At 46.4% G+C, this 19,405-nt stretch overlaps 1 protein-coding gene across 3 annotated transcripts in view; it reads left to right on the top strand.

Moving 5' to 3' along the window:
- The first annotated feature begins 15,816 nt into the window (after positions 1-15,816).
- Positions 15,817-19,405, top strand: part of RNF38 (ring finger protein 38) — a 111,251-nt gene continuing 107,662 nt past the window's right edge. For 2 of the 3 annotated variants that reach the window (XM_068666500.1, XM_068666501.1), the window contains exon 1: positions 15,817-16,093. In XM_068666500.1, coding sequence (XP_068522601.1) covers positions 15,913-16,093 — 181 coding nt within the window. In that variant the 5' untranslated portion in view covers positions 15,817-15,912. The remainder of the gene's footprint in view (positions 16,094-19,405) is intronic. The other variant, XM_068666505.1, reaches the window with a different exon arrangement.

The raw sequence follows: 19,405 nt of genomic DNA, 5'->3' as shown, positions 1-19,405 counted from the left end.
CAAAATGGATGAAAAAAATATGATCCTTATAATTAAGATAGCCAACAGCGCAGGTTTCAAATTTGCATTTTGCATAGAGCAACAGCAGCTTGCTCAGGCCATCCTTAAGGAGAAGATGGGAATGATAAACTGGGAGCAGCAGACAGAGTGGGATTTGTGTCCCAGTTAGCAGGGAACATGACTGCTCATAGGCAAAATCTGTTTTTTTAGGGAAAAAAAAAAAAAAAAAAAAAAAAAAAAAAAAAAAAAAGACTGTTACCTTCTTTAGAGTTCTCAGAGTTTATGAAGCTTCTGCATATCCAGAATTTGTTTTGTCCAAACATACCTTTGTGTGTGTCTGCGAGTGGTGGTGGATGGAGTGAAATCCAGCTGGTCATTGGTTACCAGTTGTGCTCTTGCTGTCTGGATGTAGCATGTGTTCAGCCAGAAAAACCCTCTCACAAATATATCCCTCACACAGTTCCCCATTCTGCTACTTGCTGAGCTGTAGTCATAAAGCCATAATTACCTGCCCTGCATTAGGCAGGTACAAATCAAGACTTATAACAATATCTGAGGGGTGGGGAAATGGACTGTTTAATCTCCTTCCCACCTGCCATTATCAAATTATGCTGCTCATAAGAAGTGGCGATAAAGTCAAAAAATGACATTTTGGTTTAGTTCCTGACTAAGGAGTTGGAATCCTCCAATGCATCTCATTCATCAGTGCCAAGCTGAATGGCTTGGAAACGGCTCAGTGGAAAAGCAGACCAATAACTTGATCAGCAAGTTGACAGTGATTGTGGCTGCCTCAGGCAAAAAGTCATTGGCTTGACCTAACCCAGCCACAGAATCTACTGTTCTGAGAGAAATTTGGCAGGGCTGTACTGGCGAGGAAGTAAGGCACCTCAGACAAACAGAAATTAGAATATAAATAATACCTGCATCACTGCAGCCAGTAAGGGAGTTTCTTTTTAGAGTCCAGTTCTGCCTTTTTTTCCTCAAGCTATAAGAAGCATCTTGTTATGGAGGTGATTTTGCAAAGGAGATAGGTCTGGTCACAGAGGGATCTCTCAGAAAACCCACTAAGGCCCAGTATAGCAATGGTAACTTGTGACCAGGGGAGGCTCTGGCACGGAGGGCAAGGGCTGGCTGACGGATGGGCTAAGCCAAGGGGAAACAGAAATGCCAGGGAGAGAGCAACTCCGTGCAGGGAGTGAAGTTCCCCTTGCTGATGAGATAAGACATGTGGCAGCTTTCTCCTGTGGTGATCGTGTGGTGCAGGCGCTGGAGGACACCTGTGGGGATTGGAGGTAGGTGCTGGGGCACAAACACAGCACCAGGCAAAGGTGTGCTGTGCCAACACTAATGACTGATGCTGGGGCTAGTATGTAAGTAATCGGCTCATGACATATTTTTGCAGACTCCTTGTGGAACTGCTTACAGTGGTAGGACTGTGCAATGCACTGTTCATTAAATCACTTTATACTTAAGCATAAAGACATGTTTAATTTACCTCAAGGGATACAATAACAATTCCCCAACAGCCATTGCCTGCTTACTCATGAGTAGTATAAATTCCTACTTGCCTGAACACAAAACAAGAATCAAGTATCAGTTACTTTGCAGTTACTTTTACCAAAAACCTTCTCTTAGCATCTTACTCTGCATCCTTTGTAAAGCATGTTCTGGAATTGTCTGCAGTTTCTCTGCCCGTTCTCTTTTATCTTCTGTATCCACAGAGAGGTTTTTATTCTTACCCTCCTGGGTGGAAACTGGTTACACAACCTGCACAAATGGACTTGCACATGCACACACATGAATATATGCCATTGTAGTCATTCACCAGCAGAAATCCAAACCTAATCAGCCCACTGAAATAAATCCCATTTGCTTGGAGGATCCCTGCATCAGCTCCAGAAGGAGGTGCAAGGTCGTCTTAGCTCCTCTGTCACATCAAGATTTCAAAGGTTTCTTACAAATAGAAATGCCTGACTAATGTCTTAGTCCTCATTCAGCTCCATGGTAAATGCATATATGTGCATCACATGACACTTGGATTCGGTCCACTTTTTCTAAGTGGCTATTTTTTAGTTTATACCTAACAAAGCCTTCAAAATCTAGTAAGTAAAACTAGCAATGGGAGCACCTCCTTTGCCACCTCATCCTAGGCTTTCTTCTCATATCAAGACCTAACTGTACTTAAGAAGAAAGATCAGTGCTAGGTTTCTCCATTACCAGGGCAGGCTGCTCCCACCCTGTTTGGCAGCACTCTTTCTCAATGACTATCTTCACCAAAGTAGCACAGCATGTGGAGGGAAGAAATGCATCTGCATCAATGAGATATTTAGATCAGCCAAGCAAGGAGATAAATGTCACATTAATCAGTGCCACACTCTGTAGGAGTGTCTTCTGATTTTAGTGGATGAATGGGTAATTTCTTTACTACTTATTAGATGTGCTTAATAGTGAAACTCAGTCTCCAGAGGCACTGAGTCAGTGCTTGTCAATCCTGAATGTTCTCACTCTGTAGACACCTCGTAATTTCTCTCTATTCCTCACAGTCACACAGTCAGCAATGATGGCTTCTGTCATTACAAACAATGTTTAAAATTACTGAATGTGATTGCTGTTATTGATGAAACAGCAATACCACTGTGTCTAAATAAATAAATAAATAAATTTTGTCAAAAACATTAAATTAACAACACTTGGCTTTAATTTTAATTCAAAAAAGTTAAGGTTTGGGGGATTTAATTTTAATTTGGATAGATTCTATGTAATTCTACTCAGTTTAATACTGAAATATATACTTATATACATGATATATGCCTACCAGTCTGCAAGTTTCCTCTATGGAAAAACAATTTCTTCTTTATCAAAAGACAAACACAAACTTCTCCGGTGAAAATACGTTTCTTTATTTACGTGTTTTATTTTGGTTTTGCATGTTTGTGAAAATATATAAATATTATATTAATTTCTGTCAAGACTCTAATTTAGCCAGGAACGCAGTTTACACCAAAGAGGGTTTGAGTTTGAGTGGTAGTGTTTGAGCTTTAAAAGAACAAGTTTGCCCAAAATTTCAGTTTAGGGGTTCTTAACGTGTACAGCCCTTTGCCCACTAGAGTCATGAGCCATTCCTATGACTCCTACAGGAGACCACAAAAAAAATTTTTCACTGTTTCAAAGAGCACTTCGTCTGATTGGGTTTAAAGCAAGATGACCTGCAAATGTTTCACAAGAGCCTTGTGTTATCTTGTATTTCTTTGCTACTGTGCCTTGTCTGAACACCTGGTGTATACACTAAAGTACAAAAACAGATGGAAAAATAAATCAGTGGGTGCATATACATGTATTTCAAAAACTGATTGAAACAGGGCGACTCAACAAGGTTCTGTTGTAGGTGACAACTCAAGCACAGGAAGCTGGGCTCTTCCCCAACCTACTGACTCTCCTTCAACAACTAAGCGACAGATGAGCACACAGGCTGAAGCTCTCATCTCCCTCTGCAATGGGAAGAACTGCTCTAGTTTCTGTCACTGGGAAGGGGGTGATGGTTTCTTCAGCACTTTGATATATGTGTAGTGAGCTGGCTGGTCTGAGGTGGTGTTTCTCACTGGCTGCTGGAACAAAACTCAGAGTGTACTGGACACTTCCAAACATACCATAATACCTATCACTGCACTACATTGAAGATGCAATTGCTGTCCTTGCTGTAAAGCAAACCAATTCTTGCAGTCAGAGTTATTTTCATGGGCTATAGGTAGTGTTTCCTGTAATTGAATCGGTGTTTTATAACCCCTTCCTTAACATGCATTCATTAAAACATATTGTGGAGAGAACTGCATCTTTCAGGAGAAGCTTTATACAGTGTCTCTGATTGTTAATGGTTTTGTGAGCTGTCCCAACAATTGCTGCTTCATCCTCAAACTCAAGAATCGCCACTGATGTTTCCCATTTGTCTTCTGGATCCAAGGCGGATTTTTAAAAATAACATTGGGTACCAGCGCATAAAGACCCCAGCAGCGTCCATGTTTCAAAAAAATGCATAGGTACCCTTCTTGAAAATCAGACCTTTGAAATTATCTTGTTATTATATTATATTATATTATATTATATTATATTATATTATATTATATTATATTATATTATATTATATTATATTATATTATTGTCTTGTTATATTATCGTGTTATCTTATTATACTGTTATTAAGAAGTATATTTTTTAATGTTCCTCTTCTTATACAGGGTTGTTCTGCATCATCTGAAAAACTGTGATGCAGTGAATCCCTGATCAATATGTCTTCTGTCTCCCACCTAGACAATGTTGCTCTTCAAAAATTCCCTTCATGTGCTTTGAGCTTACAGTAGCGCCAAGCCTTGCTTCTCCATAACTATCACATTTTCTCTTTTCTTCAGATAATTATTATTATTACATAGCATTCATAAAAGACAGCAGTAGCCTGAGGCTCCTGTCAGGATCAACACTTTGCTGTGCTGGCAGTGTACAACGGACAAGTTTCTCTAGCCCAGCATTTGATTGGGCTGACAGTATAATGCTTAATTATATTGCTTTTCATGTCCATTTTTCTCTTCTCGGGACCTCCTCTACTTCCCCCTTGCATACACCTGGTCTCTTTGCAGTTTCTAAATACATCACCCCGGTCTCTGGATTTCTGCTGTCACACCAACAGATATTCCTACCTTGTTCAGTCCCTGGAATTGTCCTTCAGAAGCTGTGGCATTTCCCTTCCACTCTACCACAGTATTTGTATGTGAGGCCTGGGGCTGCTTCACACTTGGGTGTGAACAATTTATTGGATTGTATCAGCTGTTTTTTTCTCTCCCCATTCACAACCCCACAGGTGGGGTGGGGACTGGGGGCATTTTTTCCAAAGGTTGAATATAATCTTATTGCATGAGATGAAGGTATAACCTGCAAAAGGCAAGAGCTCAGGTGAATTTATGTTCTATAGTGTTTATACAGAGTGACATATGGCTGGTTAAAAGAGGTGATTCTGCCACTATATTTAGCATTGATGTAGCCTCACCTTGAATGCTGTGTGCAGTTCTGAGCTCCACAATGTGAAAAGGATATAAATGTCCTTGAAAGCATCCAGAGGAGGGCAATAAATCTGGTAAAAGGGCTGGCAGACGTCCTGTAAGGAGATGCTGAGGACACTTGGACTGTCCAGTCCAGAGAAGAGGAGGCCAAGGGGCAACCTCATGGCTCTCTGCAACTCCCTGAGGAGGGGAAGCTCAGAGGGAGGTGCAGGTCTCTGCTCCCTGGTCACCCATGTCAGGATGTGCAGGAATGGCAAAAAGCTGCACCGAAGAGGTTTAGATTGGGTGATGCCACTCATTAGGTTTGGCTGATGGTTGAACTTAGTGATCTTAACACGTCTTTTCCAGATGATTCTATGATTCTATCTGTGAAGTCACCACACTCAAAAATGTGGTACTACATTTTGACTAGAAACGATTGCTTTATTTCTGTGCCCAAGGAAGTGGCCCAGCTCTCTTTTTGTTAGTGTTCCACATTGCAACGCCCTTCTATATTGAAAAAATATCTTGTTATACCCTTCTATCCCAGCCCTCAAACAATACAAAGTATTTCAGATCCATTTGTGGAAGTGATACCTGATGTAATTCTCTCTTAAAGTCAAAGGGAATTTAATGGCAAAGCATCCAGCCTTTGCAGATACACTGAAGGAGCCTCAATGCTTTTAGGATGCACTGAAATTGCACAGCCAGATATAAAGTCTGCTTTCAGAAGTGCCAGTGGTCTGAACCATTCATAAGTGCAGGTCTCAGAAGAAAAACTTGCCAGTGAGCCACTGAACTCGTGTCCACTGGACTGCTAGATCAAAAGCTGTGTCCATTACTGAGAATTTCCCGCATTATCACCGTGGGAGGGACCAGTACTTGGCAGAGAGATCTGTAGAATTACAATGTGGAGAAGGAATTCTTGTGACATTCCTCCTGATCTGTGAAACAGCTGCTAAGCCCCACTTTCTGGAAATAGTCCACCAGAAGACAGTGAGACTGTATCACACCTTCCCCGTTAGTCGCCCATATGTCTCTGAGAACTTCCACAGTCTTAAAAGCAGCAGCTGAGTCACCTGGATGTGGACGTCCTGCCTCATGCTTCAGCAAGGAGCTTATGTGGCAACAGTGGTTGGGCATCCCAAATGCTGTGCTGGTCAGATGGTGCAGGGAGGGGGAAAGTGTTTGGTGCAGCCCTAAGGAGCCAATTTGCAATGAATTAGAGAGAAACAGACACTGCTACAAGTGTTATGCTCATCTTGCCTACTCCTTTTCTATTTGCATGTTCCTCCTTTTCATGCATGTTCATATTCTGAGAGCAATGGAAACAGCGTTATAGGCTATTGCCATTTTGCTTTTAGTGTACCTACAGCCAGGAAAGTATCTGTTAACTTTGGTCCGTAAAACAGTTAATCATTATCTACAAAGAAAAATTCTTTCCCTGAAGTACTGTGTCCTTCGTGCTTCACCTAAAAGAAAATTTACTCAAGAACAATTTCTGTGTCTTTACAGCATTATAATGCAAACTATTATCCTTTAAAATATTGGTTTAAAGAACACTTACGGTAGAAAGCAGTGTGGCAAGCATCCTGGATGAAGCACATGCAACAACAAATTCAATCCAGGACTGTTCTGCCTGTCTAGTTAGGGTGTTCGCAGCTTGCCATTAGTGGGCATAAGACATTAAAAAGCAGTAATTTAAATTAAAAATTAAATAAACAAAAACAAACAGGTTGCATCACTGTAGGCACCTTCTGTTCTCCTCCATTTTGCAGGGCTGGCTCCCACGTTTGATCCCCTCCTCAAAAACAAACAAACAAACAAAAAAAAACAAAACAAAAACTTTTTTTCCTATGTTTGCAAGCTCTGAACAGGATGCTTGTTGATACAGATAAATTTACCCACTAAAATCAGTGCTTCAGCTAAAACAAGGAGGTTTTTCAGGAAAAGGGTTTTGTTCCAGCAAAACCTTGTTACAGATTTCCAAGGCTTCAGCGTGACTGAAGAAAGGCTGTTCGGGAAAAGTACAATAGGTATGCTGATGACAAATAACCACTGGGTGGCAGCTGCAGCAGGGATGTACCACCTGTGGAGAAGTGCCGTTCCTCTCCCCGTGTGCACAGCTATACGTTCAGTTCATCTGGTAGTGAAAAGAGTCATTTCTAGCAAGCCTCAACACCAGCGACCTTCTTGAGCCGTTACTTGCCTATACCTACAAACGTCAGTAGTACGTTGCTAGAGCTAGCTATGAGTAAAAACAAATCTCTAAAAAATTACAGGGAGCAAGTAGAAGGAGACTCAGCAAAGATTACAGTCAGAAAAAGAAGAGTAGCAAGAGTCATAACAACAGCAACAAGTAGGATTCGATTTTGGCCATTGTAATTTAAGGAAGGTATTCAATCTTCACCCTACAGTATGGGTCTGTTGAACAGAGCATGGGATCTCTGCATTTAATCCAAACAAAGTGAACACTTTAATATTTGTTTGTCTTGAGAAGAGCAAACTAAAAAGTGGCATGCCTTACAGATTTAACTATTTGATAACTGCTACAATAAAGTGATGATTGCCCTGTATGAGCAAGGGGGTAGAAGAGCAGAAAAGCCAATGAGCATGATTAAAGGCAATATGTTTGCCTTCACAGTGAGGAGCAGAGACACCCTGGAAGTTGGTGTTTGGGTTTTTGGGTCAACCTTTGCAACTGCACAAGCTGCCTGAAGGGTCTCGGGCCCCAGGGTGTGTGGTACTGCCTTGGGAAGGTTTCTCCTCCCTATGCTACCCAAGCAGAGTGCCTCTCCTAACATTGTCTTCACTCCATACTTCACACCCATTGTCCTCATATATGTGCTTGGCATGCTGGGTTTCTCTTTCAGTCTGTGACACTATCCCGTTTCCTTTAAAAGAGAGTCTACATGCCCGACCATTGGCAAGGAACTCTGTTAGAGTAGATCATGGGGTGGTTTGTCTCATATCTCTTTTATTGTACAAGTTCACAACAGGATTTCAGGCATTTTGCCTCTTAGAAACAGAGGGAAAGGCTTTCTTTCTGGGGAATTAATAAGCAGTATTTTTTTTTCCATGGCTTGCAGATGGACAGTTGATAAAGAACAGGGACAATGCATAGAGAAATCAGTTAGTGCTCCAGCACAGTGATTGGGATGAGGAATGAAAAGCAATAAGCAATAAGCAATGAAAATAAGAAAACGACAGATTCAGGTCTGAAGGGATTTCTCTGCCCCCAAAACCTGTCCAGAGACTGAGGGCACCATGAGACATTGTATGATGATGGAGGGGAGAAATAGAGCCGAAGAGTGTCCCTGTCTAATCCCTTTGCACTGAATGCTCTGCAAAAACTTCTGGGGAGGCATGCAAAACCCAGAATGAAAAATACCAACTCTGTTTTCATCAAATACATCAAACACAGGGTGTGTCAGTCTGGCAGCTATGGTGCCTTCTGTGGATATGTTACAATACGACATGTGCATCACTCCTGATTCTGATCGCGTTGGGAGTAAAATTTCTCTGTAGAATTAAGCTCTTGAGGTCTCCCCTGCCAAGCTTTAACATAGGAAAGGGATTGGCTTGTGGTAGAAGTTGCCAATCCATATCCCTGGAGGTAAGTATTAGTGTTTTCTTAATGTAGATGCATCTCATGCTCCCAAACTCTCTTTATCTATCTTATTTTCTGCCAAGAAAATAATATACATGCTTTTCAGAGCATGTGATCTCTACAGCCTCTGGTAGAGACAATACCTGTGCTCTTTCTTGGCTTTGTTTTGCACTTTTGATTTTTCCTAATCCAAAATAAAACTCACTCAGGCTGGACATATTCAAAATTTTGTCATTATTTCCTTATATCTGTGTTGCTCTCTAAATAAAGGAATCTTACCAAGACTAAGACTTTAAAAATATGAAGTAGGTTGCTGATCAGTTAATCACAGATCAAACACCTTGCCAGCTGCTCAGGGTGTATGTGAACCCAAACCTCATCACAGCAGGTTTAGCTGTGTTCAGCTCCCAATGCTGAACCCTTTAACTCACTCTCTGCCCCACTCCAGAGTGCCCAAATGCGCTCAGCTTTCCATAATACTTTGCATCTAAGAAAGACAAGTTTCAGAGATTGGAAAAGTTCTTTTATTGTGCATTGAGAGGAGAGCACACTTTAAAAATGGAGCTGTTTGTAAATGTAAATTGAAAACTTAATTTGAAATGCTTCAGGCTACCTGTTTTGCACTTCTTTCAATGTAGCTGGTTAATATCTTTTAAATTTACATATACATATACATATACATATACATATACATATACATATACATATACATATACATATACATATACATACTGGGGGGAAGAGGGGGTTAGTTTCCATAACTAACAGAATGGTTTGGGTTGAAAAGAATCTTGAAGACCCGCTTCCATTCCCACTGCCATGGGCAGGGACACCTCCCACCACACCACATTGCCCAAAGCCCCATCCAGCCTGGTCTTGGGCACTTCCAGGGATGGGGCATCCACAGCTTCTCTGGGCAGCCTGTGCCAGGGCCTCACCACCCTCTGAGTAAAGAATTTCTTCCATATATCAAATCTAAATCTTAGGTTAAAACCATTACTTCTTGTGTCCTGTCACCACAGCCCCTGACAAAGAGTCCCTCCCCAGCTTTCCCATAGGCCCCCTTTTGGCACTGGCAGGCCCTGTAAGGTCTGCCCGGAGCCTTCTCTTCTCCAGGCTGCACAACCCCAACTCCCTCAGCCTGTCGTCATAGGAGAGGTGCTCCAGACCTCTCTGATCATTTTTTGTGGCCCTTCTCTGGACTCACTCTAACAGGTCCATGTCCTCCTTGTGCTGGGGGCCCCAGACCTGAACACAGTGCTCCAGTGGGGTCTCACGAGAGCAGAGCAGAGGGGGACAATCACCTCCCCAGCCCTGCTGGCCACGCTGCTTTCGATGCCTTTATTCCGAAGTTGGAAATGTTTGAAATTCTGATGGTTTTCATCTTGCTTTTTCTTTGTTTTCCAAGAGAACCCCTGGAAAAGAAAAAATAAGACTGAAAACTGTTTAATTTTTGTTTTCTGCCATTGAAAACTGTTTAAATTGTTTGTAATTAAACAAAACTGTTTAAACTTCAGAAACCTGATGGGGGGGAGAGAGAGAAATTAAATGCTTTAACTTGCCGTCTTTAAAACCTGCCCAGTGCTATTCCTACTACATCAAGTGACAAAAAATAGAAAGGGAGGAAAATGCAGGACAAAGAACTAATAATTGAAAATGTAAAGAATATTTCAAAGTGTACTGAAAGGTTTGCACATGTGCCTTTATGTTCTGAAAACCAAGCTAAGAAAATATATACTAATCCAAAATAAAAATTAAAAATCATCGTATTACCCCTTGCCAGTGAAAGATTTTAAACAAAAACAAACACCAACCAACCAACCAACAAAAACAAAACAGAACAAAAAAAATAATAAAATAAACAGAAAATATTGTGGGTTTTTTGTTTTTTGTTTGTTGTTGGGTTTTTTTTTTTTTTTTTTTTTTTGGTATTTAATCTGGTATGTAGAGGCATGACAACATGAGAGGACATGAATTATCATCACTATAGTCCTGCCTATAGCAAAATGGTCATGTAGTTTGCCTGCGCCTCATGTGGGATCTCTAAGCCTTTTAGAGTCTGGCTTAGGTACTGAAATATTTCATGCATATTTCCTTTTTGAGTATTTCCTAATCAAACCACAGCGACATTTCACATAAGATTGTTCATGTAACCTACATCTGTTCCAATGTTGAGCTGGTCTGATGCTTTGTTCTATACTTGGAAGCAAAACATGAATTTGTTGTACAACGCAGATGTTTGGCATAAAGTATAGGTGGGCATTTGGTCTTGAGTTGGAGACACATGTGGCAGGTGAATCGTGCCAAGCACCAACACTGCAGAGAAGCCTAGTGTGCCAGCTCTGTCATTTTGCTGCCTTACTCTGCTCTGACTGAAGTATTGCAAAAGTTGGTTGACATACCAGCAGTTTAGCTTGGGTTTTGCATCAGCTACAGGGGTACTTTACACAGCAATAAATACCGTATAGCTATACTACGGCTATTTATGTATACAAAGTGAATCATAATTCTACTTGTTTTAAGGAACCTTGACATTGTCAGACAATTTGCTAATGTCTCTGGCACAGGGTTCACCTTTCCTAGGAACCCTTCTCTGACTATAGCCAACACCAGACACTTCAGAAGTTACAAGAAGCCCACTGCTGGCAGCTGTAGTCTCATCTGTTCTTTGGACAGAATTTATCTTTAACCTTTTGGAGACTGGCTATGGGCTGATGCCTGAGGTTTCCTACTTCCTTTAAAATTCACTTCATTTTTCAGTATCAGCCGTCTGTGCACAGACTTGCACCTGGTTGACTAGGCTAGTTTTCATTCGTCTAGTGTAAGCTCTGTGTGAGAGTGTATGGAGGTTCCTCTTACCATCCAGGCTGCAGAGATTAAAGCAGGGGACAATGACTTTTTTTTTCCCCCGTTAGTGCGAGAGCATAGCTTTAATTTCCAGATGCAATGAAAAAGGTACAAAGCCAGCTTAGCTACCAGTCCTTTCATTGTTTTTCCTTCAAAGCGTACTGCAACCCAAGATTGCCCAGAACCAGCTGTACATGGGGGTCTGAAGCACAGCAGCCAGCCAACAAGATGAGGGTGAGAATGTTTTACATCCAGCATCAGTGTGCCACTGTCATCCACACAAAAAGAGCAGTGAGGATGCAACAGCTGGTCTTCAGCACACACTAGCAAGCAGATCAATGCCCCCACAGGGGTACAACCTTCCTGTTGCAAGTGTGTGCTAAAACCCATCCTGTTGGGCTGTTCCAGGTGCTGCTCTGGAACTAGGTTAAGCCAGCACACTGGTAGCAGCACCTGACAATCCTGTCTAGCTGAGCCGTGTGCCTGGTCACCACAGCCTTGGTCATTTGAGGGGATGATACATCAACACACCTCTGCCGGAAAGGCAAAGCATGGTTCAGGCAGGGCGGGCAGCTTTGAGAAGGCAGGGAGAAGAGCGAGAGGGAAGTGCTGCTGTGACAGCATGCAGGATGTTGGTTTGCCTGTGTGTTGGTTTGACATATTTGAGGGATGAGACATACTTTGGGAAGGGTTCCCAAGAATGCCAGGACAGTTCGAGTTTGGTTGCCTTCCCAGCCTCCCTGTTCTTTGGTTCTGCCTCCCAAATGCTGTGCTCCCCTTGTACTCATGCAGGAGCCTACTGGTCAAGATGTAACTTCAGAAGTTACAGCTTCTCCACTTGTCTGTTGAAATAGAAACCACTGTTCTCTGTGGCCACGGATGCAAAGAGCCTTGAAGCCTGATGCCAGCATGATCTTTCCACCGGTTTAAGTTGCCCTGTAGGCAACTGACTCCTGTGCTCACCCCTGCAGGTCAACAAAGAGCAGCACCTCTCCTCTGCACCTGACACCCTGTGGGTGTCTCTGCCACCCCAACTTGCTACATTTGGCACTCCTTTGTCTCCAAGGTCTGCCATTTGGGATATTCTCCCTATTGCAACATTGCATCTACACTGTTGAAGTCACTCAGTAAAGTCCACTAGGAGTGACACACAGGTAGTGTGAAGATAGGAAGCAAGAAGTATGTCCTGGAAGAACTGCAGACAGCTCTTGTCACGCACAGGCAAAGCCCTTCTCTTTTCACTTAGGTTCCTTGTTCCTGTTTGAGTACAGATAAGCAAGTATTTGTGCGTGCTCTTCAGCTATGTATGCTCAGCTACATGATTTCTCGTCTCCTCATGAAGCTTTGCCCAGGGTGAGGTTTTTGCAGCTCGGCTGGAACCTACAGCAGCGTACAGGAATGACTGTGAGCGGGGAGTCCAGCAACAGTGCAGCTTCAAAGCAAGTGAATGCTGGGATGGAGCAGGAGGAAGGAAAATCAGAGGGCCCATCTGAAAGCTCCGCACTGTCTGTGTGACTGCCTACTAGGAAAATGTTGTCTTGTAGGAGGAGTAAAGGACCTGGATATATTTCCAATTGTTACTAATGCTAAAATTTGTTTCCTGAGAGATGTGTTACATCTTCTACCTGTTGCATACCTCACTCTTCATTGAGGTTAGCAATGTCTCATCAGCAGCTTCAGTAAGTGACCTACTCTGTCCCCAGCAGGGCCAGCCCTGCTGCCTGCTCCACGTCCCCTGCTCTGCGTCCCCTCTGTTTCCTAACCAGGAGGTGGCTGAGCGCAACCCCCAGGGTCTCTTAGCCTGCAGTAAGGGAGGGATGGATGGCTGCAGACATTGAACATGCAGCAGAAACAGAGCTAGCACCACTGGAAATACCTTGCAGGGGTACCTGCATTGTTGCAAACACCTGCATTTTTGCAGTCAACTGTTAGAGCTGTTGTTTTAATTCTTCTTGATCTCAGTGTCTTTCTAACTAGTTAGAAGAAAGCTTAATGTCAGCAGGAAGCTGAACATGGATTTTCTCTACATGGAATTTCTGAAAGAACATGCTTATTTGCCCATGAAGAAAACACTTTTAAAACATGCATATCAGCTTTCTCTTGAATTTATTTTTTTTTTAAATCTGACACAACTCTGCTGATCCTTTTTTTTTTTTTTCAATTAACTGCCATTGTGTCAGTCATATTTGGATTAAGCTTTTTTTTTTTTTTCTTTTTTTTTTTTTCTACATGTACCCCTCATAATCAGGCACTTCAGCATCACTGAGAGAGAGAAAACAAAGTATTCAGGGTAAATAGCATCCCACTGCAATGTGTGGCTGACACAAAGCCTTAAACACCACTTCAGCTGCTAACAGACTTTAAGAGATGCCTTTGGGTGCAGTGGAGGCTCAACTGGATCTATTTTTAATGAAACAATACAGCTAATGTCACCTTTTTCAGGACTGGTTGGAACCCTGAGAACTGTGTTGTATGCCTGATTCTGGCAGACCAGTTGGCAGAAATCCACACTCAAATTTTGTGTGGTTTTGTTGTTGTTGTTTTAGACAAGTTAGTTACGAGGTTGGAAGAAACAAGCGCTCCTGACCTGCAAGGCGGCTTGCAGCAGCATGAGACGTTGTTATACTGATTGCTCTGAGCCAAACCAGTGAACTCTTGAGTTCACCTACGTCTACAATACTGAGAGCATTAGCTGTCTGGTCATTGCAGTACTTCAAGATTGTAAACTTTAAAACAAAATGAAAGCTGTAACATAAAATAAATAAATAAATCACTCACCTTAACTTTTGCCTGGATCTGCTTGCTGAGTTTAACCCACCAGTGAGCTTACCTCTAGACTTCTGTCAGTTCATTTCTAATTAGAGAAACGAGACACCAGTTGTTTCAACATTACAGAGAGAAAACCTCGTCTTTAAGTATCTGGAGGCCTTAAACAGACCTGAAGAAGGCTCCTGTCAAAAGCTTGTCTGTTTTCCAGATGCATTAATCAGCCTAATAAGCTATTGGGCTAAAAAGGGATCACCTTTTCTGCCCCCTCTGAGCTAAAAGACACTTGGAAAAAGGCCGGATCTGGCTGTTGTAATGATATGCTCTAGATTTTATTCAGAACCAGCATGACAGGAGGACGGGACAGCCCGGCCCCAGCAGCAAACGCAGTGCCAGGCACCAGAGCCCCCCAGCTACACGTCCATGGGCCCACCAACCCCAGCCCCTCAGAAGTGGCCTCCCTGACCTCCCTGAGAGCCTGTAGTCGGGGGTGCATGTTAGCTCTGGTTGAAGTGCTTTTGCTTGTTTCTGTCAGACCAACTAGGTGCATCCCAGTTGGATTGAGCTGAACGGCTGACGCTATTTTCGGGCCTTTTCCTGCAGCAGAGCCACCCTCTAGCCTTTGACTCTGCCCCGCTTCAGAGGGCTGATGAGGAAGGAAGTCAGTGCCACAGCGCTGCGTTGTGTAACAGCTTCGGCCGGGGAGCCGTTCAGCAGCAGCTTCCCCTCAGGAAGCCATCCAGAAATGAATCACCCAGCAGCAGCCCCGACCGTCACCACACACCGCCTGGAAGGGGCACGGGCACCCCACAGGGGTGGCACAGGCGACGGGACGGGGCTCAGCAAGGAGCGGGCGAGCTCCGTGGCGCTCAGACCACAAACCCCGAGCAGCACGGAGCAGCCCAACATACCCATGCCCCGTGGGCACCGGGGCTGCGGACCCCCGAGGTGCAGCCCCACGGGCGTGGAGCTGGAGCCGCAGGCGCGGACGGGGCCGGGCTCGGCGCGACTGCGCGGGGCGGGCGGAGGCTCCGGGGCCCCGGGGGGGGGGAGCCGGGTCCGGCCGGGCCCCGCTCGCCTCCACCCCCGGGCGGGCGGAGCGGAGCGGAGCGGAGCCGAGCCGAGCCGAGGGGCGGCCGCCGGCACCGGGAGCGGCGGGGGGCGGCCCCGGGAAGGCGCCGGGCCGGCGGAGGGAGGAAGCAGGCGGGGAGACTTCCTCCTCCTCCTCCTCCTCCTCCTCCTCCTCCTGCTGCTTGTCGTCCTCCTCCCCGGCGCAGCGCCGGGCGGCGGCTCCCCAGCGCCCCGGTCCCGTCCCGTCGGGGGGCGATGCCCGTGCCCGTGCCCGTGCCCGTGCCCCGCCGCCCGCAGCCCGCCCCCAGCCCCCGTCCCCCCGCCCGCCGCCGGCAGCAGCAGCAGCGCGGGGCGGCTCCGCCCGGCTCGGATCGCGGCTGCTGGGCGGCCCCTGCCGCCGCCCCCTTCCTGCCTCCCCCCGCCCCCGCGCCCGCCCCCTCCTCCTCCTCCTCCTCCTCCTCCTCCTCCTGCCCGTCCTCCCCCTCCCCCGCCGCCCAGGCCGCCGCCGCCGCCTCCCCCCCGGCTCCCTGCCTCCTGCCGGCGCCCCCCCGGCCCCGTGCTCGCCCCCTCCCCGGCCGCCCCGCACCCGCCATGAGCGGCGGCGCCGCTCGCTTCCCCCCCCCGCCGCCGCCGCCGCCCCCCGCCCGCTGCCCCCCGCCGCCGCCGCCGCCTCTGCACGGGCCGAGCCTGCCGGAGCCGGGAGCGCGCAGCCAGGGCCGGGGCAGCCCCGCCGCGCCCCGCAGCGCCCCGGGACCCAGGGGCTCGCCGCCAGGTGAGCGGGGCGGGCACGGCCCCGAGCTGCCGCCCCCGGGGCTGGGGGGGGCGCGGCGGGACGGGGCGGGGCGGGGCGGAGCTGCCGGCGGGGAGCGGGGGGTGCGGGGACCCCCCCCAAAACCCGGGGGGTGCCCGCGGGAGGGTCCCTGGGGTGGGTCTGGGGTGGGCGTGCGCCCGGCGGGGCTGCCCGAGGGCACGGCGGCCTGCTGCGGGCTGGCGGGGGGCTGCCGAGCAGCAGCGGGAGGCAGGGATGGAGTTTGGTGGTGTTTGGGTGGGCGCCGGGGGAGGGTTAACCAAAATCGCCCTCCCGAGGTGCCCGGGACACGCGGCTGCGTGGGCCTCACGCGTGGGGTGTCCGGGAGGAGGGGGGGGAGCCTGCAGGTACAGCCCGGCGGCAGGAGGGGCTCCGCCTGCCCGAAGCTGTATTGCAGCGTTTTGTCCCGAAACTGCCCCGGCGGTGCTGGGGGGTGGGGGTCCCGCTGCCAGCCTGAAGCGTCCTGCGGTGGGAGATGCCCCTGCGTGCCCCGGGGGCCCTGGGTGGAGGGAGGGAGGAAGGAGGAAACGCAGCCCGCACCCTGCGGTGGGCGAGCTCAGCGCAGCCCTGCTGCACCCACAGCTGGCTGCCGGGTCGGGCGGCACCTTCCCTTCCCTTTTCCCAAAAACGAAGAGGGCTCCGGGGGCTTGTCCCGAAGTTTTGGGTGTTCACCGGCAGAGCTCCCGTGCTGGGAGGTAGCCGGGGGAGCCAGAAGCTGTGCTCAGAGCCATTGCTGCCGGTGCCGGGGTGAAATGGTGAAGTTTTACAGCACGCTTCGGGCGCCGTTAGCGGGTGAATGCTGGCTGTTAGTCGTGATCTCAGAAATACAGAAATTGTTTTTGTGTAGTGTGATCTCTGATTCATCTTCTGTTTTCGAGATAATTTCATAATTCACGGGTCGATCCAGGAGATTTCTAGCGTGCGGGTGAGAAGTGTGTATTTTTCTCCTCCTCCAAAGGGGAAGGCTGTCGTACCAAACGTGTGGCACTCTCCCTGTCCCATTCAGATATTTGCCACCAGAGGAAAAAAGCGATGTGCCAAGCTGTGGCGTCAGGGCCAAGCTTGGATTGTTTTGCTGAGCATCCTCCTGGACTTGCTGTTGAAAGCAGTAGTCTCCCATCGGTGGTCCCAGTATTTTAACTTTAGGGGAAAATAAAACAAACAAACAGAGCCTGTATTCTTACGATCCAGCCTTCAAGTGCGAGAGGCTAGCAAACTTGGCATAATTTATGGGCAGGATTGAGAGAACGTGCTATTTCTTTTATTTCTTTTCCCCCGGCAGAAGTAGTTTTGGTGTTGTCTGGTTCTTTTTTTGGCTGCTGTTGTTTCTTTGTGTGTGTCTGTTCTCCCCCTGTGTGTCAGCAGAAGGGAAAGTCTCTATTCATGGCTGTCAAATTAGTGAAAGGATATTGGACCAGAAAACACCACACAGAAGAGCTGATTCCTTGTTTCATTCAGGAAATTGATCCTGATCTTAAGAGGCACTTCACCTTCAGTAAAGTACTCTGCTTCCAACGGGGTTCGTGCATCTTCTCAGTGCAAGAGAGAAAATGACCTAGAGGCGTGGTTGTCGGCTGGGAGGAGGAAAGTGTGGCTGCAGTGGAAATTTTTAGATTCACTTTTTGTAAGGGGTCTACATTACTGTTCTGAGGCTTTGCAGCGTTCAAAAAGTAACTTTGAAACTCACAATGTGCTTGGCACCAAAGGTATAAAGGTGATGTCTACGCTGCTGAAAACAGATGCTCTCCTAAACACCTTTGCTACGCAGGTCGGCCCTTTGGATGTCACCTGCTGAATTTTGCTGCTGTTAGTTAACATCCTCCTTACGTCGCAAAGTCTTGAGCTAGAATCATGTTAAAACTAAAAACAACATTGAAGATGCACATGAGGCCAAGTCCTGTCGGGAAACATTGTTAGAAGGAGTAACGGGTGATGCATATTTAGAGATAACTCATCATTTGCAAAGTCTTTCTGTTTGGAGAAGCTGGCAGTGCTGATGGAAGGATGGGTGCCAGTTTTCCAGCATAACCCACCCTGCAGAGCCCCGGGGCGGCCCGCTAAGCGTGGTAGGAGGCTGTCCGGGCTCGCGGTGCTTCTGCCGAATGCAGCACGTGCTGAGCACCAAGTGCCAGCACCCTGCCTCTTGGGATGGGCCCACATGAGCTTGTGTGCCTCGAGCAATTACCTGCACGTGGTGCGTCTGGTTCCGTGCCCCAGCTGTGGGGCAGTTCCTCTGGATGTGTGGTGGGGCCAGGGGAGGTTTGGGTTGGATATCAGGGCGAATTTCTTCATGGAAGGGGTGGTCAGGTATTGGAATGGGCTGCCACGGGAGGTGGCGGAGCCCCTGTCCTAGGGGGTGTTTAAGAGACGTGTGGATGTGGCACCAAGGGATGTGGTTTGGCAGTGAACACGTAGGGTTAAGTGGATGGTTGGACCTGATGATCTGGAGATGGGCGCAGGTCTTCTGGTTTGTGTCACAGTGATGCCTGCACAGCTTTATAAACGTGTGAAATAGGGCAAGATGCACATACAGCTCCTTCCTAATCAAAGTGCATCCAGTATGTGGATGGTTTACAAGTATCTTGGTTGATTTGGGTAGATTAAAAACAAAAACAACAAAGTAAAACTTCACAGCACATGTATTTGAATTTGTTTAAAGTGCAGTGTTCAGGAGTACATGGCTTGGTGGTACTTCTTGATTAGGACTACCACACTGTTGTATATCTGCAGTGTTTTACTGTGTATATTCAGTGTGTAGAAACAGTTTATTTCAGACACTAAATCGTAATTGCATTTATTATCTCAGAATTACTTATTGCAACGTTGGTGCATTGTTTTTGCTAGTTTTGAATTAAAATTGAAGATAGAAGGCCTTGGTTTTTACATAAAGTAGTTGTATTCTTACTGGATCCTAGTAATAGTGGAATTAAAGTTAGCAGACATATGTTGAGCACTTAGTTCAAGACATTAATAGAAATAAGTTGCATATTTTGGGACTGCTTTGGGAAATAAATGCAGATGTACTTCTTTGTAATTTAGTTGTTTTCAGGTAATGTGCACTTTGCTTTTAAGTCATGCTCTGTGTCTATCTTCCCTATCACTTTCATTTCTTTTTGGCTTGCTTTAGTAAGTTAATAAATATGCAGTGTTTATGTAAACTGGAAATTATAATTTTATGACACAAAATTGTTCTATGCTATAAATATACTGTATAAAGTTGTTTTGGAAGTATGCTTCTTAGGTGCTGTGAGCACCAACCAGTTCGAGCAAATGCTA

This window comes from Anas acuta, chromosome Z, assembly GCF_963932015.1.
Source record: "Anas acuta chromosome Z, bAnaAcu1.1, whole genome shotgun sequence".
Taxonomy (NCBI): domain Eukaryota; kingdom Metazoa; phylum Chordata; class Aves; order Anseriformes; family Anatidae; genus Anas; species Anas acuta.
This window is presented reverse-complemented; position numbering and strand designations above follow the sequence as displayed.